The 27,469-nt window shown below is 41.3% G+C and overlaps 1 protein-coding gene across 1 annotated transcript; it reads left to right on the top strand.

Moving 5' to 3' along the window:
* The first annotated feature begins 30 nt into the window (after positions 1-30).
* On the top strand, positions 31-23,771 carry LOC128875283 (sodium- and chloride-dependent glycine transporter 1-like). The gene is made up of 10 exons (XM_054120740.1): positions 31-178; positions 3,013-3,181; positions 4,569-4,847; positions 6,549-6,756; positions 7,453-7,646; positions 10,597-10,777; positions 13,699-13,936; positions 15,226-15,564; positions 20,730-20,882; positions 23,602-23,771. The coding sequence occupies exons 1-10, from the start codon at positions 149-151 to the stop codon at positions 23,737-23,739; spliced, it is 1,929 nt and encodes a 642-aa protein (XP_053976715.1). The 5' UTR covers positions 31-148; the 3' UTR covers positions 23,740-23,771.
* The last annotated feature ends 3,698 nt before the right edge of the window (positions 23,772-27,469 follow it).

The following is a 27,469-nucleotide window of genomic DNA, read 5'->3' on the forward strand; positions in this document are numbered from 1 at the left end:
ATCTGACGTTATACAGTTGTCCAACCGTCGCGAAGCTGTACAGACGAACGCGATCGCGGTTTCGAAGGAGCGACTGTTCGACGAAAGGTCGAACCCGCGATATAACGCACCCGACTCCGAGCGTTCCGTTGATTTTCTCACTGTCACCATGACGGACAAGGAGAAAAAGCCGTCCAAGGTAAGCCAAATGCATCGTCGTGTTTCGTGATTAGGGCAGGCGCGTGCTATCGACATTCCTGTGATTACACTGTTGACGCGTGGAGGAACGCATGGGATTTAATAGTACAACTACCAAGCTGGTCAATTTGATCCACGCGCTTCGAACTTACTTTCAATGTCACTCAATTATTAACGATGCTTTTATCGCAATTTTTTAGGGAACAATTGTTGTAATAGACAATTAATTTGATTGATAAATTAGCTTCTTCGAAGCGTTAAAGAAGGATTACTAAAATGGATAACAGAGTTTCATGTCCACATGTCTCGATATTCCAACGGGAAGCGTGTGTAAATGGAAGACCTATTTACTTCATATCTCTCGATAATTCTGTCAAAATTCGCTGGACGTGATGTACTTGATCTTATTAGGATTCCACGTAGTGACACGTGGCCTTCTTACGTCAAAAGTTTCCTCATCTCTGGTCCGGACAGTAAAACTCTTTCTACATGAGGGATTATTTCCTGCACGATTCTTTTTAGGATGACATGCAGGAAAGTAAGTAGTGTTTAACTCAAGAGAACGAGGATACTCACTTTTGGTACCTTTCTCCGTAGCAAGAGTCGATTTTTCCATTTGGTAGTGTCACTTCTCGAGAAACACCTAAATCTTCTCAAGTACATTCCCATTGTTTTGGGTTACTTCTACTTCCGACTACCATTCTACGAAACCAAGCCCTGTATGATATACAGAAGGAAGCTTACCAAGAAGACAAGACGCAGGAGTCGCGAAAAGAAAGTTGCATTTAGTCGTAACTCCTCCAGTGTCTGACAAGTATCCTGAGACACGCTAGGATCGAAAAGGCTGTACAGGCCACAGATCGATCGATCGCGAGAAAAATTTCAACTATCGTACCTCGAGGAGCCCATAAAGCCGGCGACTGACTTGCAACAAAACTGCTGTAACTGCTCGGCACGATTTTTACGGTTCCGCACCAGCGTTACACTACAAGGTCGTTTTTGGAATCACGAATGCTCGCTTCGAACTCTCGGCTGAATTATCTCTCAATGCTTCCTACTTAGTTCAGTGAAAAGTAGACGATCAAAGAGGTTCGTCAAAAAACCGACAGACCAAACCGAACTCAAGACCGGCTCGGTTCGTTGCTCGCTAAGCCCGTCAAGACTAAGCAAATGCTCGCGTTAAATTGTGTGCGCGTTACATGTTCTGTTGCAAGTCGGTCGCCGGCTTAACACGTAACGTCAGAACGTAGTATGCTTAACGTTCTCGTACCCCACTCAATTACACCGTTTAGTCCAGGAGGAATCGTTTCTGGACTCCGCTAAACAGTTTAGTCGAAGTAGATAAGCCCACGTGCCTTATCCACGCATCGTTCCATCCAGGGAGCATGGAACGGAGACGTGGAACACGCGAAATTCGTTCATTGGCGAACAATGGACTGTCAGGTGTCGCGCGTATGGACGTTCGTCCGTTGGGACGTTCGATACGCGCGATATCCGTATCGTGAGTTCGGTTCGAATTCTGTTCGTCCGAAATTCTGCATTTCGCGATCGGACTGCGTGCAACATAGACGGTGCACGCGTGTGTGTCACGTTATGGAAACTCGTTAACAGGTTCTTGTTATGGGACTCCACGGAGAGCGTTCTACGCTTTTGATCGTTGGATCGAGGGAGAGAGGAATGTTGTAACCACTCGGCGAAGGGTCCGCGTAGTTCGCTGAAAAGCGCGAAATTTCAAACAAATTTTGGTCGGTAATTGTGTGCACGGTTGATAGCCAGAAGTAATCGAAACCGCGAGAGTCCCAACCCACAGGCGGCAATAATCGAGCTCGCGCGAGTCGGTGCACCGACGAAACAATGACAACAATGTTGTACGGAAAAGAACAGCGTACGGTGGATCTTATCTGTCCGCGGCTTAAAGCGAGAGTAGATTAAACTACCAATGCGCGTTGCCGTTAGACTTTAGAGATAAATTCGCTCGATTCGAGCGTTCCCCTAATCTCGTTACGTAAATACCTTAGGCGATCTTCCAGTGGCTCGCTCGCATTCCCCGCTGTCCGCATTACGTTTCGGCCCGTATTTTCTTCTGTGGATCCCTTTCTTTTACTCATTAGGCGCACACTGCGGGGAGAGGGATGATCGTCCGAGAAAACAGAGTCGGGGAAATTTTTATTCGAACGAAACCGTCGTGGACGATGCATGGAGACCTCGGCGGGATCACCGAATCTCGCACGAGGGAGTCGGTTGCTCATCCTTGTTATAAATCTTTAGAGGGTAATAAGGATGATTTAATAGGAAAATTATATATTACGTTATAAATTGCGTTGAACAAACCTTGGAAGAACGTAATTTTTTATTTGCGACGGTTTGACGATCAAAATCTTTACATGCAGAATGAGACAGTTAAACTGTTATAGAGCAATAATGTCTAAACTATTGTGGATAAAAAACTTTTATTAGAAAAAGTTAGAAGGTTCGTCACCGCCATTTTTTTTAACTGGAACCACGGGATTTCCTTTACTGTATATCGAGATAAATTTTCTCTAGTCCCTTAAAATACACTCAAACATTGGACCAAAAAGAAAACGCAGGACGTTAATTAACTCCTCGAACAATACTTTATATTGGTACGACCCGATCGCCAATACCCCGTAAAGTATTGTATGAAACCATTGGAACGGAAAGGTTTGAGAAATCATTGGCCTTTTGTTGGCTCTCCTCGAGTCCCACGTCTCTCTTTCTCGACCTCCCTGTTCCATAGTCCGATATAATTTCCCACCCCGTCTTCTACTAATAATTTATATGATGGAAATATGATGTAGATCGTGTTATTGGCAGGCGAGAAGGGTCTCTCTCGGAGTCGGTGGTGCCATGGTGGAGCTGCCGCTGGATCCTGAACGGGGTAGCTGGGCCAACCCCATCGAGTTTGTTCTATCCTGCATCGGGTATGCCGTTGGCATTGGCAATGTTTGGCGTTTCCCTTACCTTGTGTATCGTAACGGTGGTGGTACGTATGTGCTCATAGCTGTTTCAGCTGGCGAACGTACACGAGCGTCGGTGTGTACGTACACGCGTCATTTCCCCTCCTCCCGTAAACGGGTACCGCGAAACGAGAAAAACGTCTAGTCGAGTTCGACTAAACAGGACGGTCACGGGTCGGCAAACGAACTGCTGGGATTACGCGGAATGATTTATTCCCGTTGGCGGGAGGACGTTTTCATGAAAACAGGCCGAAAAAAGACACGAAAGAGAGACACAGAGAGAGGGAAAACGTGAGCCGGCGGTCGACGTGACGAAACGGTTAATTCGAATAATTAAGCGCAGTTTGGCAGCTACCGACCGAGCGTTCGGGGAAATTTAATAAATCTTTTCATGGCTGCGCGTGTGCGGTTATGCCTGTTGATACGACCACGCGCACCCGTTTATTCGCGTAAACGCTGAACAGAAAGAGAGAGACAGCGGGCCGCGTTCATGTTCTAAACGCATCGCTTTTAATTATTCTACTTTGGTTTCGTTGTTTCGCTTTATCCTTTCTATTTACGCGGTATATTCGGGGTTGCACCGTGGCCCGCTAATGAAAGATTGGGAGTTGCCGGAGCGCAGGGGTTTCAACGCACGGCGGTGTCCCGTATATTTCATCGCGTTAATCAGATACGGAGGTTTGGTTAATTTTAATTAATTCGAATTAGAAGTGCCCGGAAAACCGGCTTAATTTATCGCGGCGAGCCGCGAACGAATATTAACGGGAACATTGATTCGAGGTGGAGAACGTGTCATTCGGCACCGATTGCAATCGATACCGGTAGGTACCACGGTTTTCAATCTACGGCTCTTTTTTTCGCAGGTGAAACGAGGCATTTTTGGTGCGCGAGGAATCGATTGTTGTACAGTTGCGTGTGTCGCAAAGGCACGAGATTTATCTCCAGTTTTTGAGAATCGATCATTTCCGTTGATGGCATACGTTGTGAGCTATTCGAAAGTTCAGTTTTTTGTTGTTGTTGTTTTAACATGCATGGAGTTTGATTTGAATCGTCCCAGGAGTCGTTTCGATTAATCTTATTTAACCATGGAAAATCCATTTAACGCATTCGCGATCGCTGCCGTGAATTCACGTCATTTATAATACTACTCCTGATTGTCTATTATCTATATTAACATCAAGACGTATTCATATATATTTTCTAATTTTTAAAGACATCGGTCGAAACATATTTTATAACTTTTATGTTCGCCCTAACGATACAAGTTTGCGGCAACCATCTGTAGAATTTCATTATTTTCGCCGCTACTAAATATCGGAAACGCAAAACATCACCTGGTCGCGAACGTGTTAATCGAGTCGAGTTTCTTAGTGGGATTTTGTACACTTTGTTCTCTCGTCTTTCTGCTTTCAGGCGCCTTCTTACTACCGTTTATTCTAATGTTAATTACGATGGGACTGCCAATATTTTTTCTGGAACTCGCGATCGGCCAATACACCGGCCTCGGTCCAAATGAAACGTTCACACGGATGGCACCGGCGTTTCAGGGCCTCGGTTACTGTACCCTCGTCGTCATTACGCTGGTGATGATCTACTATATGGTAATCGTCGCGTGGAGCCTCTTCTACATATGCGTCTCGTTTATACCGAAACTCAGCTGGGCCTACTGCGACAACGACTTCAACACGAATAGTGAGTACAGAATGAAACAGTCATTTGTCTTCCCTGCGAATAATTTATCTTCCTTCAGCGAATCTAGTCGACGAACTCTTCTTACCTCGATCGTCTTGCTATACAGGGTGGTCAATGGAAATGGAACACACGAATAACTTAGTAAAATATGTTAATTTGCATTATTTTTAAGGCTGTATAAACGAACCAAAAAGAACTGTTTTCAAGATCAACAGTTTCGAATATTTTAAGAGCTCGCTTTTTTTATATGTGTAATGATGTCTTCCCTTGTTTCATTCTGTAGCTAATATCGAGGTAACGTCATTTGCGTAATTGTATATGATCTTGAAACGACCATAATTATTTCAGTGAAAATTTATTAAATTTCATTTTAAATCGTAAGCTTTGACGACAATTTTGCTGGTGTTCTGTTTCGACTGGACTACCCCGTATAGGATAACATGCTAGTGCACTACATACGCGGTTTATCGTTCCTATAAAATTCCCAGTGGTCGTAGAACTGTTTTAAACGATTGAACGTCGGAAGGTTCATTTCTTTGAAATTCAATTTCGTTACTCGAAGAACAAAAAGATATTACACGAAGGAAATAGTTTCGCTTCTCTTCCCTTACGGCGTCTTGTTTCAACGTCTGTATTTCTCTAACCGAGTTATCGAAGTTGCATTTTCTATTTTACGATATTTCATGCATGCTCATGTAAGTCCAAACATTAATGCAAGATTCTGTATGGAAATGTTTATCAATGCGATAACAACAGTATTGATTTCCTATAATTTTATTATTGCTTTCCAACCTCTAAATCTAACAAATATTCAGTGTTCGAATAACGCAATTAAGTTTGCCACTCCATTGAGTTTCGTATTAATTGAATGGACAAATTATAATAAATTACAACAGCGTTATTACAAGGAAATGGACGCAGCAAATTGACGATTAAAATTTTGCAACTATTCCACAGCGGACACGTTTAATCGCATTTAATTATTCAATTATCGAACTCGAATGTATCAACAAAATCGTGGACTTCACATTTACGTGTTTGACGCGTTACATTTACTGTCAACAAATTTTGATCGATTATTAGTTCACTTGACAGAAAAGAAAATAATTAGAACAAAACTTATTTATATTTTTCGTTATTCTTTCGTTAGACTTTACGTTAGAGACATTAGGGGTGTTCACTTTTCGTACAAAAATTAATTCTTTTTCCTCGAATCGCAGAAACCACGACAAAAATACTCGCCTGGAGCGTAAAGGTGAAACGATTTGAAAAATTGATAATCGCCATAGAGGAAGATTGATTTTCTGGAAAATCCATTCGGAATGGAACACCCCTATGTGTTATCGCTAAAACGAGCGTGGATAACGGCGCGTGTTCGGAACTGAAAATCTCGTTACAACGAAGTGGCTATAAAATAAACGGGGATGGAACAACAAAGCGTTAGCGTAATCAGTCCTGTCTCGATCGTAACAAAGTATCTGCGCGGGATATACATACGCTCGCTTATCGCGTGTAAAGTCAAACCTTTGTTTCTGTGACGCGTCATATCCTCCAAAGTGCGGCCATTTCGTTTTCAATCGACGACATCGCGGGTGGAATGTAGGTCTTTGATGTATCCTCCTAATTATCGCGTAACCAGGGAAACGATATTGTGTGTTCATCGCGAAAGCCGGAAGCCGCATGTAACGTTGATGCTAACAGATTGTTACAGTGGGCTGCAACAAATAGAATGCCAGGAGAACGACTCGCAGAGTATGTTTTACAACAAAACCTGCATGTCCATCGACGAGGTTTGCAAGAGCCTCGGCTACAACGATGGTGGCAACGTCACCGACTGCTTCCGGGGCAACGAAGCGACACCACTCCGACATCTTTATAAGCGGGTGTTGTCCTCGGAGGAGTACTTCAGGTACGATCATGCTGTTTATTTTAAGTCGTAATCCTTAGCACGTTCGTCGTCATGCTTGTAATTGGCGATCGGCGTTGTTATAACATCGGAGTAAAATATTTATAGTTACGTTTGGAGGGCGAGGACTATGATTGGTAAGGCTAAATGACGGTCATCGCAGTTGTTTTATGGAAAATGGTTCTCAATGTTTTCGATGATATATTATTTTACGTATAGTAGCAGAATTTGAAATAAAGCAATGTTAAAGTAGTTCTAGGCCTGTGATAAAACAAGGATATTTGTATGTCGATGGTGTCACGTTAAAATTTTGTTTAGACTCTATTAAATATTTCTTTTATGACAAACAATCACGGAACCGCGATATTATTATATTTGGACGAGAATATTCAGTCTACGGATGCCAAGAATTTTACAAAGTAAACGTCACGTTTGCACAGAAAACATCCTTCGAAAACAAATAGCATTTATCTGCCGAATCTCATAAAAATGCACCACCAACATAGTAATCGAATGCAAACCTGTTTTACATATTTGACACAAAACGGTCGTTTCGTATGCCTTGCTCCACGGGTGTACTCTAATCGGATGACGAGAACTGGCTTTTCGTGCATCCAGGCGATAGACGATAAGCAAGAAAATGGCGAAGAAAGGTAAAACATGTAATCGTGATCGGATATTATCGTTGATCGAATCCAGCGACTACGTTCTGGGCTTGCGCGGAGCCACGTGGGAAAATTTCGGAGGCATAAGATGGGAATTGCTAGGATGTCTCACCCTCGCATGGATAATCTGCTTCCTGTGCCTGATGCGCGGTGTCCAGTCCATCGGGAAGGTCGTCTACTTCACCGCTCTTTTCCCTTACGTCATGCTCACGGCGTTGCTGATACGAGGTAAGAGGGGGCGAGAAACGTTTCCCGTGTAACGCAAAATGCCCCATCCGGCCGATTAACGCTCTTTTTCTTTTTTACACTCGCGTAAAACGCGAAATGTCAGCCACTTGAAATTATTTCATTTTCGATAGATTCGAAGCTTAAAATGCGATTTCACAGCCGTTTAATCAGATTTTGTAATTAAAATTTGTTTTAATGTTTAATCTTGACACGTTTAAACAACAAAAATTGACTGCAAACGATTTGGAATAATGAAATGATACGCACGAAATTTCTCTAAAATCATAAACATTTCTACAAATTTATACCAACCATTTATCTATAATATTACTTAGCAAGAACTGATGTTTCGGAAAACCATTAATTCAACGTTAACTGATTCGCGATATATGAATATTCTTGATCGGAACACTTCGACGCGTTAATTTACACTTTATTGATGTTTAAATGGTACATATTTCAACGAACTGCGAGCGCGATATTAAACCGGCAACGCGGATTAAAAATCGTAATGAAAGTTCCAACCGTGTTTGTCGCGCGAAAATACAAAGTTCGCGCTTACATCAATTCCCGCGGTATCCGCGTATTAGCGGCTAAATAATGTGTCAGAGCATAAATCATTCATAATGTGTTCCCGGCTAATATTATGATCCGAACAACTAAATTCATCGTGAAACGTTATTTATGCCGAAATCCAATTAATTCGAGTTGCAGTCAAGTTTGAAATACGTTACCGAGCAGTTTCGCCACGCGAACGTATTATATTCCGACGAAAATCGCTACGTGTCCGTGGTGGATTATTTTCGCGTATTTATGATGGTTTACAACGCGTAAGAAACAGCGATGCGAACCGTGCAATCTCGCCTGGAGACTTTAGTGACTTAATCATAGGGCAGGTGTATTTTGCGACCTGGAATGATAGGGAATTCGATATAGTATTTCCATGTTGCTTGGTATCAACAATTTTTATCGAGACGTCTTCATTCGAGCCGAGAGAGTTAGAAAGAAGGTGTAAACGAACAATGAAATTATCGGACAATAATATGACAATAATACGAGATTGCAGTTTCGAGGCACTCGAATTTAATGAAATATATTCGAGCTAAATCGTTCTGATTTAATAACGCAACAAGCCTTAATGGATGTTTGATGGTTCTCGAGGCTTTGACACTGGCTTACAAACACTTTTAATTTTGTATAACAGTTTAAAGATAGTTAAGTAAGCACAGCAGATCCAATAGAGAGCGAGTTAAACCTCCGCCCAGGTTTGCAAAAGGAAACTCAAATAGAAATAATGAGCTGTAAGAAGATACATTCAGCAGATTGCACGAGCATTTATTTGAAATCGATTCTCTCGAAGAATGACGCTCGCTAAAAATAAATCGTAATATTGCGGACATCTCGGTGTGTACATTTAAGAAGAAATTAAAAAAATAAATAGCAAAACCAACGCGATTTTAAAATATTACGAGGCGTCTCTGCTTTTATCGCACTTTCCTTAAGCTCTCTCTTTCATGGTACACGTTGAACTACTTTTTTTCCGCTAATGCACACTGCTATACATTTCTCATGAGGACACGTATGCACACGCCAAACGGGAACACTGACAGCTAATTAAAGTTGCGCTTAGAGCTCAAGTACCCGTGAAAATTACTCACTTTAAAAGATAAGAGAAAATTTGAATTACAGTAAATTGTATGCAAACTCCAATTATTACATTCGATTATTATTTTATAAGGCACGGAGTAGATAGAATCGATATTAATTAGCTCTCTGGTACAACGTAAAAGCTACTTATCTATGTACAAATTAAATTATGTAATTCTTTGTTCGAGTAAATTTACTAAAAATAACAGTTTGTTAGACTCTGGCCAATGTTGGCTGAATATCACATTTTTCAATGGCTAGACCGAACGAGACAGTGATTTCCCACTTCCATCGAGATCGGCGAATTTACGGTCTCCTTTCTTTCCGCGGGGTCAATTGAAAAATGAAGTTCATCAATAGACGTCCGGCGAAGCGAGTGGTCTGAAAATCAGGATTATCCAAGCGTATCGTCCTATTCTCCGTGGAACCTTTGAGACAGTGGAGAGATCGCTCTCCAATCGAGTGCATTATTGCATCGAGTTTCAAGCATGTTTCGAATTCAAGTATTACGTATAGGTTTGCCCTCATTTATCGGAATTCGATTTCCGAATCTCCAAATATTGCTTTTGTCTCTTCCGAGCTGTGAACTGATGAGTTCCAATGGAAAGTATATAGGTTTAAATTTAAACGAACGAACGTGATTTCGAAATCTCGAAAATAAAATTCCCAGGAACTCGTAGCAGCCCACTTACTATTTCTTTCGACGAATTGCGTGCGATATTTAATAACAGTGACATGGAAAATTAGTACAAAAGCTATTCGTTAGCAAAAGAATAATGGTACCGACACTTGCACAATGGTGCCTAGTGTTTTTACGCGTTTCAATGAACGAATGGCTTCCATTCGGCACGATGTACATCGTTATTGCGATTGCCAATAAAATCAATTCACAACGAACAAAAATGATTTCTAGTGAAAAGAATCGTATTTCGAGATTAGTGCATTCAGTATAAGAGTACTGTACTTGTACCATTTCACCCATCGGCGATTTTACAGAGAGAAATCAAAATATAAAATCGTAAACAATAATAAAGATAACCGAAAGCATTACAAACCTAAGCTTCAAATTTGATACCGGACCTTTAAATCGAATTGTACACTTGCAATTGGTTTGTTTTTAATATTTGACTGTATGTATCTTACCATTGCATAATGTTCTTTTGAAAAAGTTTAAAAAGAATAAACGTCAGCTGTCAAAATTGTTCAAATAATAAATACATTGATATTCTTTAAAATTTAATTTTGAAAATCAGGCTTCTAAGGGTTGATATTATGAAACGATTAAATAAACGTATTTGTTTAGGTGTCACGCTAGATGGTGCTGGTGAAGGTTCCCTTTGGTTTATCACTCCCGATTGGTCAACGCTGGGCGAAGCTAGCGTCTGGGCGGATGCTGCTTCTCAAGTATTCTATTCCCTTGGAATCGGTTGTGGATCTCTAATCACACTCTCCAGTTACAGCAGCTTTACCAACAACTGTCACAGGCGAGTATAGATAGGAGTGTAAAGAATTGATTCCCGTTTGTATGACAGACTGAGATTTATAATGAAATATACCGATAATTAATTTCACCAACCTCGCTCTTTAAGTGGCATTTCGGCTAGAGTGCCACTTACTGGGGATTCACTGTAGGTATAGTTTTTAGAAACTGATTCTTCATGTACTACTGCTTTCTTCTTCGCTTATTATTAATATTTTTACTATTTATTCTTATTTCTTCTTCTTCAGCACTTTTATATTGGTCTGTCTGGAAAGTCCATGCCGATTTTTAGTAGGCAGTACAGGTCTGAATATATCGGAATGCCTGAAAACAAATAACATGTGTACATTCCTTAATAGGTGGAAAGGTTGTGGAACAAAATGGTACATATATAATTCAATAAATATACTTCAAAATTCAAATATGCCTTTGAATTTTTCTTAAAAATAGGCATGAACTTTCCGGACAACCCAATATTTATAATAGAAAATTGATTTGGAAACATGAAGCCTGTCATTTAAGTTAGACAAATTTCTTTGATAGATATGGAGGGTGCGAATACTTACGGGACTAACTGTATTAGCATGTGACCTGAAAGTTAGACGAGTCCACAGGGGGTTAAATTATGCTGCTGCTGACCATTGTAATTTTTCAATTAACATCCATACGAATGGTTTCTCTGGAACACCAGCAAACACGAACCATAAACAACTTGCCAGGGCAAATCGGCGTCGCGTCCCCGATAATCCGTTCAATTAGAATGTTTCGAGAGCGATAGTACTTTCTTGTTTCGACCGCGTTGTCGACGCTCGGGGGCATTAATATCCCCCCCGAAGCACGGCGGTCGCGTTGCAAACGAAAATTCATCCGCAGGACGAAATTCCAGGAACGAATTAACCATACCGAGTTTCTAATGATGTAATTCCCCTGCATAATGCTTAAACTACAGCTTCTGGGCTAGCCGAGGTATTTTCGACAGTAAACGCATGCACGCGATACACACGCTCAAAGCGTCTGTCAGATATTTCATTCTCCGCGATGCCAGTCGTAAGGCAAACCGTCTCGAGCGATGCTGGGGTAAGCTTTAAAGCACCGATATCCCGGGTCAGGAGCGTTCACGTCCCCGAAATATTGCTCAAAGTCGTAATTAGCATTATTATCCGACTCTGAAGTTCCTCCTCCTGCGGCGATACAATTCGCTGCACGTTGCATCGCGTATAAATTATATCAGTGCGGGGAGCGCAAGTCGAATGAGCAAAGCGCCCGTGAGCGTAATTCCTCGCGCCGGCTGGCTAAGTTTTACTAGCGGCTATTAATTGTTCCTCCTCGTCATCCAGCCCACCAGACACGTTTTATATTTCCCTGGAAACTTGCGTCGATACGAGTTCTCGTAGCTGTGTTTCGCCTGGGCAACGTTCGCGTACCGTTGGCGCGCGAGAAGAGTGATTTCGGCGCGGTTACAGCTAGGGTTAACGTTTCTGTATCGAAACCATAGAGTATAGAGTATCTTTTAAACCTTTCGAGCATTATATTGCGTGTAGATAGAAATTTGGAATGTTTACGAAACAAATAATCAATATGAACTGATGAATCAAATACATTAAATTGTTAAATAGAAAAATGTTTTTATCGTGCTATTTCAAGAAGATCCATTAACCTGCTCTCAAGACTCACGACTTTACCGTTTTCTCTCACAGCACCTGAGTGACTATCTCGTACAGGATATGCAGCAATTAGTGGGGTTAACGTTGGCTGCCAACGATCACACTTTTAAACTAGAGCTGTACAATGTCGTCTTTTTTTATTTATTAGGAGAATGCAGACGAAAATGCATTTTATACTTGTATACTCTGTTCATCAGCGAGTAGACAGATCAATAGATAGACCAGAGTTGGATGAATTGTTAATAGATGGATCGATTGCAGAGGTTAGACTGACGTTCTCCAGGCTTGGTGGTTGCGTCGCGAACATTTCGACTCTGGAGGAAATTCCATTCAATGGAGAAACTTTGTTCGTTTGGAAAACAATGAGGATTACGTTTGACACCTTCTTTTCTAGGATGGCGCGTCCAGGGTGCGACGGTATACATCCGAGTGGTGCTTCTCGCTTTCAAAAACGTTGATATCGACCAGAAAGTCAATCAAATTAGGAACTCGGACAGTATAGTTCAAGTTTTATGGCAGTTAGAACACACCGGGTAATCAGGCTCGCTGGTATAATAGTCAGTTAGGAGCAGTAAGAAACTACCAAGCTTTTCGGAGTAATTCCATCTCTGGAAACGTGTATCTATACTACGTATAATTATATTTAAATAATTAAACAGATGAGCAGGAGTTTCAAGTTTCAAAGTTTGCAAAGTTACAAAGGGGGCGCAATTTATAAGGTTACAAGGGTTCGTCACCTTCACCGGCACTCCCTTTGGAAGAGTATGAAGAACAGAAAGGGGACTCCCCTGATACTTCAAACGAGTCGTTATTGTCATCTTCACTGGGAAAATCACAATGTATCTCCAGCTCTGTCCAATGCAATCTCTAGCAACAATGCTAAACAAAATTTTGCTGTCCATCAATTCGTAAAATTCGGCTGTGATTAATGAAAATGGAATTGTATTTTTGTATATTGTGGTAGGTCGTACCATCAGTTCGTGCTGCAGACTGAGCCAATATTTAATAAAAAAAAAAAGTAACTCCACACAAGTGCAAGTAAACTTCACACTTGTATATATATTTATAATGAGAAATTTGGTTGGAAACATCAAACCTATCATTTAATTTCGACAAATATCTTCGATAGATATAGAGTACGAATACTTATGAGACTGACTGTATATCGCATATAGTATTTTATCGTTAAACATCCATATTGTCCCCTCATCCCCCGTGTCCTCTTTCACTATACCGATACCTTTACCATTATTCTCTTCAGGGATGCGATCTTCGTGACAGTGACGAATTTGCTCACCTCCATTTTCGCTGGTTTCGTGATATTCTCCATCATGGGGTTCCTCGCCCATGAGATGCAGATGCCTATCAACGAGGTGGTGCAAAGTGGCGCAGGATTGGCGTTCATCGCTTACCCAGAAGCCGTCGTGCGGATGCCTCTGTCAAACGTCTGGGCCGTTCTGTTCTTCTTTATGCTGTTCATCCTTGGCCTTGGTAGCCAAGTAAGTACACCTAAGCTAGTAGAGTAAACTAGCGATGCCACTGGTTCGTATGCTCGCCGCGCCCTGAGACAGTCGCGGCGCCCAATCTTGGTCTAAACTACTTTATCGTAATAGATGAAGCATCTGGTCAAAAATTGTCCCTTTAACTCATTCACTGCTAGGGAAATTCAAAGCGTGGCGACCAAAATGTAATACAGATCTAGGTTACTACTGTAATATCGCCCCCCCTTCCCCCCCCCCCTATATTCAAGAATAAGGAATCAAAGAATTAATCCCAAAGGGATAATTCATACCTAGGAATATTGGCCGTCTCGAACAATCGTAACGGTCAGTTTTTGAATGTCTAAGAGAAAGCAGGGATCGATCGCGGAGCTTCCTGCAGTAACACGTTTCCCTTTGTGTTTCGAGGGCTGATTTAAAAAAATAAAACGGGGAACACTTTTGAAATTAAAGGGAAACGCCGCGGCTCGAGCGGAAAGAAAAGGCGAAAGGTAAGGAGAACGCGGAACGGAAAGAAAGGCGCAGCCAGCGAGAGCAGCGGGGCGGGGACTCTAAAAGCGTAGGGCATCGTATTTCCATGTTGCGTAAACTTTAAAGTACGGCCTTGTTCTTTGTACGATGTTATTCCGCGCGAGAAAGAGCGCGCAAAAATTGTTCCTACCGAGCCGGCCAAGAAGGCGCCATTCAAGTGCCTCGAGAGCCCGGAACGCCCGCCGGTCGCTGTATTCGTCAAAAGAGCTGCGGGCGAAAATGTGCTTGCAAGTAGCCAGACGATCGTTCCGTGTTACTTTTGCATCGCCTCCCCGTCTCTCGCCCGCCTCGGGGCTCGTATATCATGGAAAGAGTTATGGTTTGCCGTCCCAGTGAAATCCACACCATTCTTTTCGTCCTCGTCTTTCCCTACCTTTTTCCTTCGAATGGGGGGCGAGCGTGGAAAGGTAAACGAGCGAGGCAGGGAAGAAAGATAGAAGGGGATGAGAGACGGAGACGGTTAGATGGTTTCCAGGGAAAGGGAGCGAAAGAACCTTTGTTTTCTACATGCTGCTCTGTCTCCTCCCTTGCCAACCGGCACGCTGAAGGGTAATTAAGACGGACTGCGTCAAAAAATGAAAGAAAAAAAAAAGCAACAAAGGAACGCGACTCGTGGTAGGGGGAGGGGGGGGGGGGACGGGCCGGGAGAAAAAAGGAATGTAAAAACTGGAAGGGAAAGGGTAACGAGAAACCCCCGGGGCGGGCGAGCATCGAATCCCAGAGTAACATGGTCGGTCGTTACTTTTTACGATACACAGTTCGCAGGCGTGCAGGCGATAAACACCGCCATATTGGACCTGCGACCAGATTTGCGAAAACACGAGAGCTACGTGGTGCTCGGGATATGCGTCACTTGCTGGCTCCTCGCTATACCGATGGTGTTCGACGGCGGTATTTACCTGTTCACCCTGATGGACTGGAACACCGCTTCTTGGGCGATACTATTGATCGGCGTCGCCGAGGTCGGCGTGGCGAGCTGGTGTTACGGCTGCAACAAATTCCTGCGTAACATTGCCGAAATGCAAATGAGGTTCGGCTGTTTGCTCCACAACTATTGGTGGTTCAGCTGGGTCGTGCTCGCGCCTATCACTTGTCTGGTAAGTGTGCATCGCGATCGCAAACTATCGCGCGATATCCGCGACCGCGTTCGGCTCTTTGAAACACGGTCGGGAAACTATGCGCCGACTATCCGCTTATAATTAAAGCTGAGAATTTCGAAACCGTTTCGCTATTTCCAGGATGGGCTTGACAGCCTTTTATGCGAGTGTTTCTCAAATTTAACGACGATATTTCTTGTTGAATATGCTTTGATATCTCGAATGCTTGAAATGTCGGATGGTGTTTCATTTTTTAATTATTATATCGCGGCGCTCGAGTAGGGCGCACTCAGCCGCGCCAGGTCGCGGCGTAGCCAGCTGAACGCGCGCTATTCGGGCGCTGTGATTGGTCGGTGACTTTCGTTAATGATTCAAAAATGAAACACCATCATCCGACATTTTCGCGAAGGAAATTGTATTTCAGAATCGTCTCAACTACCCCCCATTTCTGATTATTACATTATTTCTGAGACACCCTGTATATTTCGAATACGTATCGGTGTTTCCAAGAAGGAATTAAAGTAATCTATAAATAAATGTTAATCTCCCTAGGAAAGGATAAAATTCAGGAATTCTATTTGCGGTTTGTCTATTTTCTTTTTATCCTGATGGAATTAATCTTGTCTTCGCAGTTCGCGAACAGAGTCACTGTGCCGGATTGACGATTACTCCAGAGCTTCCAGTATTAATTCGATTCGTCGCGAAATAATCAAACGAATCATCCGGATGATTAAACAAAACAATCAGTGGACACAAGTGTTCGATTTAGCTGAATAATGGGTACATTCCGCGCATTCTTTTGTCTTCGTCGAACCCAGCCCATTGGTTACGCGACCCAGTGCGTCACTCTGCTAGTTGATGGTCGATTACCCCAGTGCTTTCGGTATTAACTCGGTTCGGCGCTAAATAATCGAACGAGTCCTCCGAATAATTAAACTAAACCGTTTCGCGGATGTAAGTGGTAGTTTTGGTTTAATGTTCGGACATTGACTGTATATGTTCGTCCAAAACACACCCCTCGAATTTTATATTAATAATTTTATCCACGATAGTTGATCGAGATACTTAAGGTGGCAAAGTTAGGTGACTCGCTTCGTGTTTGAGCAGATTCCGCCTATTTTTTCCGATCGGGCTAATCCGATCTTCCCGGTTACGTGACCGGCAAGTCACCACTGGTCGACTACCCTAGTGCTCCCAGTATTAACTCGATTCTTCGTTCGGTAATCCAATCTTCCGAATGATTAAACAAACCCGTCTCGCGGACGCGAGCGTACGCTCGCTGATTTTATGCCACCCCACTTTCCTGCGGGACGCCTTACGGTTAAGACGTTAATCCTGGCTCCATCCGGGTGCGTTTTCACTGACGATATTATCGCGGTTTTGCTCCTCGGTCCACAAGTATTTAGCGCGACGGTCGTACTCCATTATTGATTTTCCGTTTGTTTTAGACTCTTTCCCCCTTGCCCTCGGTCGCCTTTTTTCCCCATTTTTTTTTCTTTCTGTCTCTTTTTTTTTTGCTTTTCGTCTCTCCCTCTGCATCTCGTTTAGTAAATGACCTCGCACTTGCAAACCCTTCCAGCTCGCGCGTGGGTGTGCTACGTAGCCGCGGGGCTATTGAAAAAAATCGTACCCTAAATAATTATGTTCCATCGCCGAGCACTTCGCCAACGACAAACGCAAATTCGCGGAAATCTGGATCACCAAACACACGCCGAAGAGGGAAACGAAGCACCGAGTAATGATCATTCGCGGCGCACTTGGCGATTTTTGGTCATTACGTCGTGCCTCGAAAAGATTTCGTCGTTATTCAACTCCTGTCGTCTCACGCTCGTCGACGTACCGCGAGAAAAAGGGTGCATTTTATTTTCGAATTAATATTTTTTTTAATCTACTCTATTCGAGAACAATTTCGATCAGTTCCATTAATTACAGATAATGAAATTAAATTAATATTTACAGTCGGTCCCATAAATATTCGTACAGTTTATGTCTATTAAAGAGAGTCTAAGTTAAATAATAAATGTGTCGTTTCCAAACGAAGGTATGTAATATAGCTCCGATGGAGCTATTACTAAAATGGCCATTTGTTCCTACATTTTACATAATAATTAAGTATCTTATAATCTCGTTCGCTGTATTTCACAATTAATTATCGATCTTGACGATAATCTCATTAAATTCGCGATAACAATAATGCATATTTAATACTCGTTACAATAAATGTAAGCATTCGCCACTGCTGGGTGGTTTAAAATGGTCACGTTTAATTCTTGTCGGGGAAAAGGTTGGTATAACAAATGCATAATGCTTGCTGGACCGTTTCTTTTTTCGCTTCTTGGTGATACGCCTTACATTTAACCGGGAACGTCGTGCAAAAGACAGTGTCCTTCCTTTTGTTTGTTCTCTGCTCTGAAATCCTTCTGCCAACGACGCTTCCTTTTTAAAAAAGAATCGCGCCGCTTTTAAACGCTTTCATTAACAGAGAATATAATAAGATTAACAAGTAATTATTATTTGATTCAGGAAAAAAGGATTATTAGGATATTGGAAGGCTTTCCTCGTGTCCTTGCTTTTGTTTGTTCCTCGTGCTAAAACCTTTCTGCTAATGACACTTCACCTTTAAAAAAGAATCCCGCCACTTTTAAGTGCTCTCGTTAACAGAGAGTATAACAAGATTAACACGTAATTGTTATTTTCTTCAGGAGAGACGATTTATTAACGATCGAAAAGATCTACTTATGGATTACGTGTACGAAATAATTTTCCGTGTACGCGCCATCGTTTTTTTTTTTTTTTTTTTCATTGTAATTGTGAAGTAAAGTTACATCACGTGCGTATCCATTGTGCATGTGCGTGCTTGAAATGACACTAGCCCGAGGGAATGATCGCTTTAATGAGGTACAACTACTCCACCATCTCTTTACCGGTTTTCCTGTTTCTTCACAAGGTACCTCGTCTAACCTTATTACACGAAATATTTCTTTCTGCTCTTACAAGTCAAAGAAAATATTTTTTTTTTATATATTTTCTTGACGCTGCACCAATAGAAATATTTTCATTTTGCGCTCTTGTCTGTTTTTCGTCGGTTCATCTTGTCTAACCACATTTCCTGAAATATCCTTTTTTACTTTTAGAATTTAAAGAAAATAATTCCTGCACTTTTGCGATGTTGGGTGGCATCACTGGAACGTTTTTAAAAAAGATTTTAACGAGTTTGATGACCTCCGACTTTCCAAGTTTCAATCGCGAGAAAGATATTTCTGGATGTTGTAAATTTTTTACGTAGCTGTATAAAGTGCAGTAAATAGTCTTTTTTTCAGTAGTACTTTTACTTATGTACTTAATTAATTTTTATCTGGCTGTCTGTGAATAAGTGAAAAGTCACATTAAATTATAAAATTAAAATTTCATAAACGATGCTATTGATAGATTGGAAAGATAAACGAGAGATGGATTAGATTATAATGTTAAAGAAAATATTATGAACAGAATTAATTTGTAAATCTGCAATAAATGTAACGATAATAGAGAAGAACAGAACAGGAGAAAAATATAAGAGCGAAGAAAAGGAGAGAAGAAACGAGCAATAAAAAAACTTGTCCTTTCATGGCTCGTTTCATCTCTGCTTTCATTCGTTTTATATTCTCTCCTTTCTTCCTTTTCCCTTTTCAACCTTAATTGCAGACCTACGTATAAATATTTACGTATATTTATTCATTTTATTTTCTTATAGATTTAAGACTATTTATTTGAATCATTGTGTATAATCATTTACATTCTGAAAACGAGTGTATTAAATTATATTTACCCTGAGATTAATTGTTTCTGAGAAGAGAAATGCATCGATTCTCTTGCTAATTAACTTTACTACTATTCCATAAAAGAAAAAACTGTACTCAACTTGGCAAGATACATGTTAAAAGACGATGTCCAGAGTTTGAAACCTTTTGCGCCTGTGGACTACATAATTCCGAAAAAAGCGCCCCTCGTTTTTCCGTGTCCAGGCCGGAATGGCCCCTTAAAACAAGCGATCGAGTCGATAACATAATTTCTGTCCCGCGCACGAATCAAATTGATCGCTGGAAAAGGAATGGGGTTCGCTCGATCACGTTCTGCTTTTTCCTGGCCAGCGGAAAAATAACGGAAACTACACGGGTCGAGCTTTGTTTCGCAGCCAATCGAGCGCGATCTCCGGCTGAGTTATCGCCATTTTCCGATAAGTCCGCCTGCGTGCTGCGGTCATCGATCATCTAATTTTCATAAACAAGTAAGCCAACCAGTTGAACGGGTTGCTTCCCGATTTCTATCAAGGAAGCCCTCCGCAACGTTCCGATCACTTAACGCGCAGATTTATACTCTGGTACATGATTCATTTTGGGTCACGTTCAATTGGAATCTGAGTCGAGAATGTGCTTCAGGATCTTGATTTGAATGAAATACAAGTGGTACGGAATATATCAGGTTCTTTTTTTCAGTTTCAATGAAGATACTCGTGATTATAATTAAACACGAAATATAAATGTCCAAGACGACTGACCTCGCAAGTGCACATCGTTATTAACACTATTTACGTTTCTAATATCGAGCACTGACGAAAATCATAAAATTCTGAAGCTGGACATTGCAAATTTGTATCGTTAGGGCGAAGATAAAAATTACAAAATATATTTCGAAATACCAATGTTGTAAATACGTAGCGTATAAAATAAAAAGATTTTCATAAATTTTTCATAACCAGAAATAGAGTTTGAAGTGACGCGAGTTCACGTCAGCAGTCGCTAATGTGTTAAGAAACAATACGTAAGGCCCCTTTTTTATACACGTAGCAGAGGACAAAACAATTGACCTAGAATAAAATTTAACACCTTCTCCAAATACAGGAATCTCACTGTTTTAAACAAGTCGACTGTTTTCCCCCAACTGGAATGATCTGTTTTAACGTCTCGATCAATTCCACCCAATAAAAAGTATTTTCCACAGCGAATATTTCCACTTCGTTCCAGAAGTTGACGGCCCCCGAGTTGTGAGCAGTCATTTGGGAGAACCGGACGATGTTTATTCCGATTAAAAATATTAAATTCTTAATTGGCCGCTGTACCACAAGATCACTGCTCTCCGGTGGTGCTCCCAGAAGAAATAACAGTCCTTCTCTTTTTGGTCCGCAGGGGGTGTTCGTGTATCAAATATATACGTACGAGTTGGCTTATTATGGCACGTACATATTCCCTGACTGGGCGAACGCGATCGGAATACTGATCGGGCTGTCGACCCTCGCACCGATGCCGTTCTTTTTCATCCGACGGCTGTGGAAAGGACCGGTAAGTTTGTCACGGGGGGTAATAACGACACCGCTAAATCTCGTGAATTTCTATCGTTACGTAGAATAAGCGCATTAATTCGACGAACGATTGCCAGCAATTGCACGCTATCAAATCACCGAGTTTATGGCGCGAGCGACGGGACACAAGTTAAATCGAGATATCAGCTGGAATAATGCTCGGCAAACTGGAGATTATTATGCAAACTGCTCTCTGTTTTTATTACGATACGTTTTCAGCCGAAACGGGACGGCTCCGTGCTCCTCGGAACTGTGATTTCGGTCGTAACAGCCTTCTTCGCGGAGGCCATAGCAGGAAAAGGTCGTATAATAGGAAAAATCGCGCGCCTCCCAAAACCAGTGTTCCCGAATTAAAGAATTGTTATTTTACTACTTGGAAACGAAATTTAATTCTACAGTTGCTGACAACGTTCTGCTTACTTTGATCCGTGTAAGAGATTCATACTTCCTACAGTTCACATCATGTATTTATCAAACACTCTATGCAGTGCTAAAAATGATCTTCGACGTGGCCAATTTCGTGTTCGGACAGGAAATTGGCAGCTGATAATATCACTTAGATTCTCGGATTGGGAACATTTCAAATTTCTGTTTCCATTCCCAAAACTGCACGAGACCCCTCGAGTGTTCTATATTAAGTATCGAAGCTAGAAATAAACTAAATGTTACGCCAGCGTTCTTCTTATCGGCAGATTGAAAGTGTTGAAAGCGTGGAAAGACAGGATTTGAAATAATTAGCCTCCGCTAAATGTTGTAACCGGTCGCCTCTTTCTTTTATTATTTGATATTTGGACACTTCAAACGTAACTCCCTTGGAATACTTTTCTGTATGGAATATTTGTAAACGTTTCTTTTTTATTCGTTGCAAATGCAATGAAGCTGCAACAGTCTGGATGAAGGCAAAGGAGATTAAAGTTTATCTTTGATAAAGCTAACAGTATCAGCGCAAATCAAACAAACTGGGATACCCGCAAAACGTTGAAAGAAAATCGATATGGAACCGAAGTTTGTATCGGAGATCGATATCAGCTTTAATAGAAAAATATTCGCAATATTGATTTTATAGATTTATCGATGGCTGGCATACCAACGAGAATTGTATTTATATGTTTTCCTGCTGGAAGCTTAATTGATATTAGTGTGCATTAATAGCGCAAAAAATTTTTTTTTTATCTAAAATCACAATTCTAGATATTTTTTTAAATAATTGGGAAACAATGTAAATAAAATGATTTTTATCCCAGTAGAGAGAATAAATTCAGTAGACGTGCAACGAGTATCGCGAAAATTCAGGTGTTCAAATAGTTTCCCGTAAAATCAACGAATAACCCTTCACGCCTGACAATAATCGTCATCGACTCATCCAATGGGTACACAATGACTCGAAGCAAGACGAATTGCATATTTTTCAAGACTCCTATAGTGTCCGGCGGCGGTTACCCCTGGGAGGTGTGCGCCGTTTTAAAAGTTGCCCGTTTCGCCGTAAAATCTCGCGAACTTCGAACGTCTTAATACAAGTTTTTCCACGGTACGTAGGTAATCGTACTTTGAAACGAAAAGTTTCGTCCGCGCTCCATCGTTCGGATCGAAACTATTTCTGCCGTACTTCTTACCCCACCGTTCGCCGATGCTCCTCTTGACCGTTTCCGCTTTGTGTTCTCCGATAAATTTACTATTACTCTTATCTCCTTTCCTCCTGTTTTCGACTCTCCGCACAGTTTCGAACTACTACCCGTGCGGTTCGCGGAGATATGGCCTGGCAAACGAACAGGAAGCGAACCTGTCCGAAGAAAGCGACGCAACCTCTTGCGTTTCGATACCTGGGATCCCCCTTCGATCGATGTTAACGTTATCCGTGTGTTCCCCGCCTTTGGAACGGTCCCGTTTCTCGATTACTTTTATTGCTCCACGGGATATATATCGTTTCCCCGATAGCCACTATTCGTTTCCAATTGAAAATGTTTAATCAGCGTATATTCGTCAGAGTAGCTTAACCCTTTGCTCTCGAAAGGTGATGATATAACTCGAGAGGTAACTCTCGGTCGCCACTAGGTTCGATCGAGATTTTGTCTCGAGACTATTAAAAATTAGATATGTTAACATTTGCCGTAGTATCGAATTGTTTAACGTCACAAAATTCACGAATCCTATTCAGATTTGTTTTCATTATTGTCTCGCTTTCGGAATTAATTTTTGTACTTCTCCAATGAAAATTCCTGTCATCCACTTCTGGGTGGCATGGCGATGAACGTGTTAATAGAAATAACGGCACTAAATTTCATAGATAATAGAATTTGGTCTTTCGGCAGACAACAGCGAAGCAATGATTCAATTCGTCGATTAGCCACAAGTGCACGCATAAATCCGCGAATGACTATATATTACCGCCGCGAGGATTTAGATCAGTCGCGACACACATTTATAGGGCGGACCAGACACTTCATGAATTATTCTACGAACGTGCTCCGTTTAAGGATTCAATCCGTTTTAGCGGTCGAATGATTCCCAAATTCATATTGGCGCTCGCAAACAATGTACGTACAGTATCCTGGATGAAATCCGTGGAATCTTTCGTCGTAGTTTGACGGTCTGCCAGCGCGATCGGAACGTTCGGGCTGGAAAGTCTAGCGGGATTGTTTCCGCAAACTCGGGTCAGGCGATTGTTCAAAGAATTTGACTTGCGCTTTAATTGTCCGCAGAGGGATTGGAGTTTATTTCGACCCAAGAAGTCGTGGGGACCGGCAGGCCAGCAAAGTACAGGTAACGACACCCCGTCCACGGCGTCCATCAAGATGGTGGCGTCTGGGGACCAACCGAACTCAGTCGACGTTTTATAATTTAATAAAATTACATCGCTTTTTTATACAATTCTGGCCGTCTCATCCTTTCTTCCCGTGGAAAAGTTTGAAATATTTCAGGATCTACGACTCCTTTAGATTTTGAAATACTCACATCCATTAGTGATAATAATGAATTTTAATAATCAACGGATCAAGCGCAGCTCGATAGAACAATGGAATGGTGGATGATAATTTTTTGTTTAAATAACATTCAGAGTTACGTTAACTCTGAGGTTATAATATGTAAATTTGTATCATAAATTGTGCTATTATTGGAGATTTTTGAAGAAAATTCTCTAATACTAAAAAACTGAAACACAGAGTATTAGTTGCCGAGAGTGTCCGAATCCCATAGAACGAAAAAATGTCGAGATAGTAACAGCCATTGTTTGCAAGGTTTACGCACGCGTTCCACATTCTTCGCGGAAACTAATTCGCGGAGCAATTAAGAGTTCTTACGCGCTAGAAGAGAGCCAGAAAGTTTTAAGGATGCGGCGTGCAACTCGCCGAAACGAAAAGCTACAATGGCGCGGCTAACAACTCGACTTATTCCATATTTTCCAATGCAAGCGTTAAAAACTGGGAACGTCTTTTCTGTTTTAACTTTTAAATTAACGCGCGTAAACAATGTCTGCGCAGTTGCGCTTTATTATTGCGCTCGCCGTAATATTTTTCCTTCGAGACGGTTTTACGCGGTAGTGCATACAGAGTGTTCGCGAATTCACGGGTGAAACTTGGACTTGGAAATCATTTTCGAGATAAAACACGCGAAACATACCAACAATTATGTAGCGATCCTTTATCGTTGACATATGTACAATACAAATTAAAATTATTCGAAAAATTTGGTTTTTCATTTGAAGTAACGGGGTGTAAAATTTTGATGTGTACAATACAAATTTTTATATGTACAATACGAATTAAAATCGTTTGGAGCATTTGGTTTTCGATTTAAAATAGCGAGGCGTGAAAATTCGGATGGTATTGGTTCTGTGACAAATGAAATTTTTTTATCAACGCACTACGCAGCTGCATGTGTATAAATTTTTAAATAAATTTTAATTTTAAATTTAATTTCATCAAGTTCAATTTATAACTTGAATTATTTTTTAATTTGGAATGAATAATTTGATGAACGCTCCATGCGAGACCTTTTGCATACAGGCCATTGATTCGTTTGCGTAAAGAGTACAAATGGATTATTGTTTAATAATAGATTTAATTGAACGGTAATTCACCGATAATTTTCAGTTTCTGCTGCTTCAAACGAAGTCAGTCATATTAAATATCATGAGTTTAAATAGATTTGTGAAAATTCAATTTTCAGTTTCTTCTGTTTCAAACGAAGTCAGTCATATTAAATATCATGAGTTTAAATAGATTTGTGAAAATTCAATCGGTTGCGCGTATTAAAATTGAAGCGATACTCTCGTCTTCATTGTCCTAAAAAACTTTTTCAATAAAATTAAAAATACGACCAGCAATGAATGGCCGTGTTTCGTTTAAATTTTGTAATTGTAATCTTCCTGTACCTGAGAACCGGATTTTTATCAACCGTATTATTTTGGGAAAAAAATATATTTTTTCCAGGTTTTCGAGCAAAACAGGGCCATGGTCCATCCGATTAAAAAAATGGTCTGTTTATTCAAAAATACCGCTAGTTTATTGCTTCCATATGCTGCTTAGACCAGATCTCAATAAATCTAATTAAATTCCCATTATCTCTGATATCAATTAATTCATGAATGTATAAGTAATGAAGAAACAATTTCTGTTTTGAAGAGGATATTAAAATTCATACAATACAAATGTAGAGAGTGTCTCGTGTATCCGTTTTGCGTGATTCAGAGGTGGAGACTGGTTGAAAACAATCACGCTTGGCTTGGACGCATCGAACATCGAATTTCTATTACTCGACTGCGTGCGAAGTCCTGGGACTCGTGCTGCTAATTTCCGCCTGGGAAGAATTAACACGAGCTCAGCCGGCGTCCAATAGGAGACAACTTCGAAGCAATCTAACGCGCGTTAGAAAGTTGAGTCGATTTAGCGGGCGAAATTGCTGGCAACGATATTGTCAGCAGAAGCGTAGATTGCCACCTTGTATCCTTATTCTGTTCACCGTGACTTCATACCGTGTCCAAAACGCCGCGCTGAGTTCGACCGTGCGTTTTCGCGTTAAAAGACACCCACGTTGCTGCAACAAGTATCGCAGAGCGGATCTGCAACTGCCAGAACTGTCCAGATTAAATGGAACGCTTGTCCAGTCGTGCACGGTATGTCCGACAATGAAAGTTTTTCGTTGTGCGTCGAAATTCATTTGGTAGTCTGTTACGATACAAGGCGCATCAAAATACGTGCGTGGAATACAAATGTGGGAACAAAATTTAGAAATTTAGTAGCTCTTAGTATCGATAAATCATGCCAATAAGAATTAAAAAGTCCTTTTTCATTTTCCAATACGAGGCATCGCTTTTGAGACACGAGCAGTTAAAGTTCTTTTGAGCGTCAACGCATGGATCGGAACGCGCAGTCTCGTGATCAGCTGACTAGAATGCAAACGACGCGCGCCGTGAGTCGTGTTGTTGAATTTTGATTGATCGTATCTAGGTAACGAAGGTTCAGATTGTGAAATGGCGAAGGACTTTTCGATTCCTTTTTATACGAGGCATCAATTCTGAAAGAACTTTTCAAGGTTGTGGTCACGTTATTCATTAAAAATTGTATTCACTAAATTCCTTTCACTGTCACCAATTTCTAGACGGCAAAATCACTTGCATAATATATAATGTTAAAATGCCACAACAAATATCGCAGAGCATTGGAAGTTTCACACCGGTTGACCTAACACTGTACGTACATATAGCAGCACCTTGCTCTACGTTCCACGAGAGCACATTAAAATTGAAAGGGTACAAACTGGGTCCTGCCGTTGTCGGCGAAACTCGTTCCGCGATCCCCGCGCCGTAAATCTGGACGCAGCTCGCTTGCGCGGTGATCACTGGCTCCTGGCATCGAGGAAACCTGTAAAAATTGCGAATGTCGCATGGTCCCGTGTTTCCACCTAATTAATGCGATGGAACACCTCCAGTACAAGGAATCCCGTGTCCTCGACGCCGCTGCAATATCGTGCGGCCGTCTCCGCCGCGTGTACCCCGTCTTATGGGGGAATGTAGAGGCGACGAGAGTGCGGCTTGCACTTCACACTAATGAGAATTTCAGTCGGTCGCTGGTCTGCCAACAATTCGCTCCTACGGCTGCGTACATACGCGAACGGATGACGGGGGACTTCGGAATCCTTAAAATTGCTCGTCGATCCTGATTTATCAGTCCCCTGGAATTACGAATGCCTCTGGAATACCTGAAATATTTGTATCGCGAGCCTTTGTTTAACTCTACTTTATTTAAATTTCTCAATTTTAACAAATTTCGAAACATCGACTTTCCTCGTTTCTATAAGATGGATTTTTAATTCTATTTCATTATTATTGTTTCATTATTATTGTTTCTTTTTTAACGTGAGAACTAGAAAGGGTTTGTACACTTCGATGCGTATGATTTCGATTCTCGAAATGTTTCGAGCATTCGCCAGTGATACACATCGAGAAAAAATAAATCAGTCTGTTGAGCTAGTTCGTCAGAAACGAACCAGTTTTCCATAGACGGTGACGGTTCGAAAAGTTTGCTTCGAACGTCGTTCGTAGTTATTCGCGCGTGTTCGTTGTATTCC

The sequence above is a fragment of the Hylaeus volcanicus genome, chromosome 4 (assembly GCF_026283585.1).
Source record: "Hylaeus volcanicus isolate JK05 chromosome 4, UHH_iyHylVolc1.0_haploid, whole genome shotgun sequence".
NCBI classification, from domain to species: domain Eukaryota; kingdom Metazoa; phylum Arthropoda; class Insecta; order Hymenoptera; family Colletidae; genus Hylaeus; species Hylaeus volcanicus.

Excerpts from the sequence above, each read along its gene's own strand:
- LOC128875283 (XM_054120740.1), top strand. The coding sequence starts at position 149 with ATGACGGACAAGGAGAAAAAGCCGTCCAAG. Across the intron at positions 6,757-7,452 it reads TCCTCGGAGGAGTACTTCAG|CGACTACGTTCTGGGCTTGC; the intron begins GTACGATCATGC and ends GATCGAATCCAG. Across the intron at positions 7,647-10,596 it reads CACGGCGTTGCTGATACGAG|GTGTCACGCTAGATGGTGCT; the intron begins GTAAGAGGGGGC and ends GTATTTGTTTAG.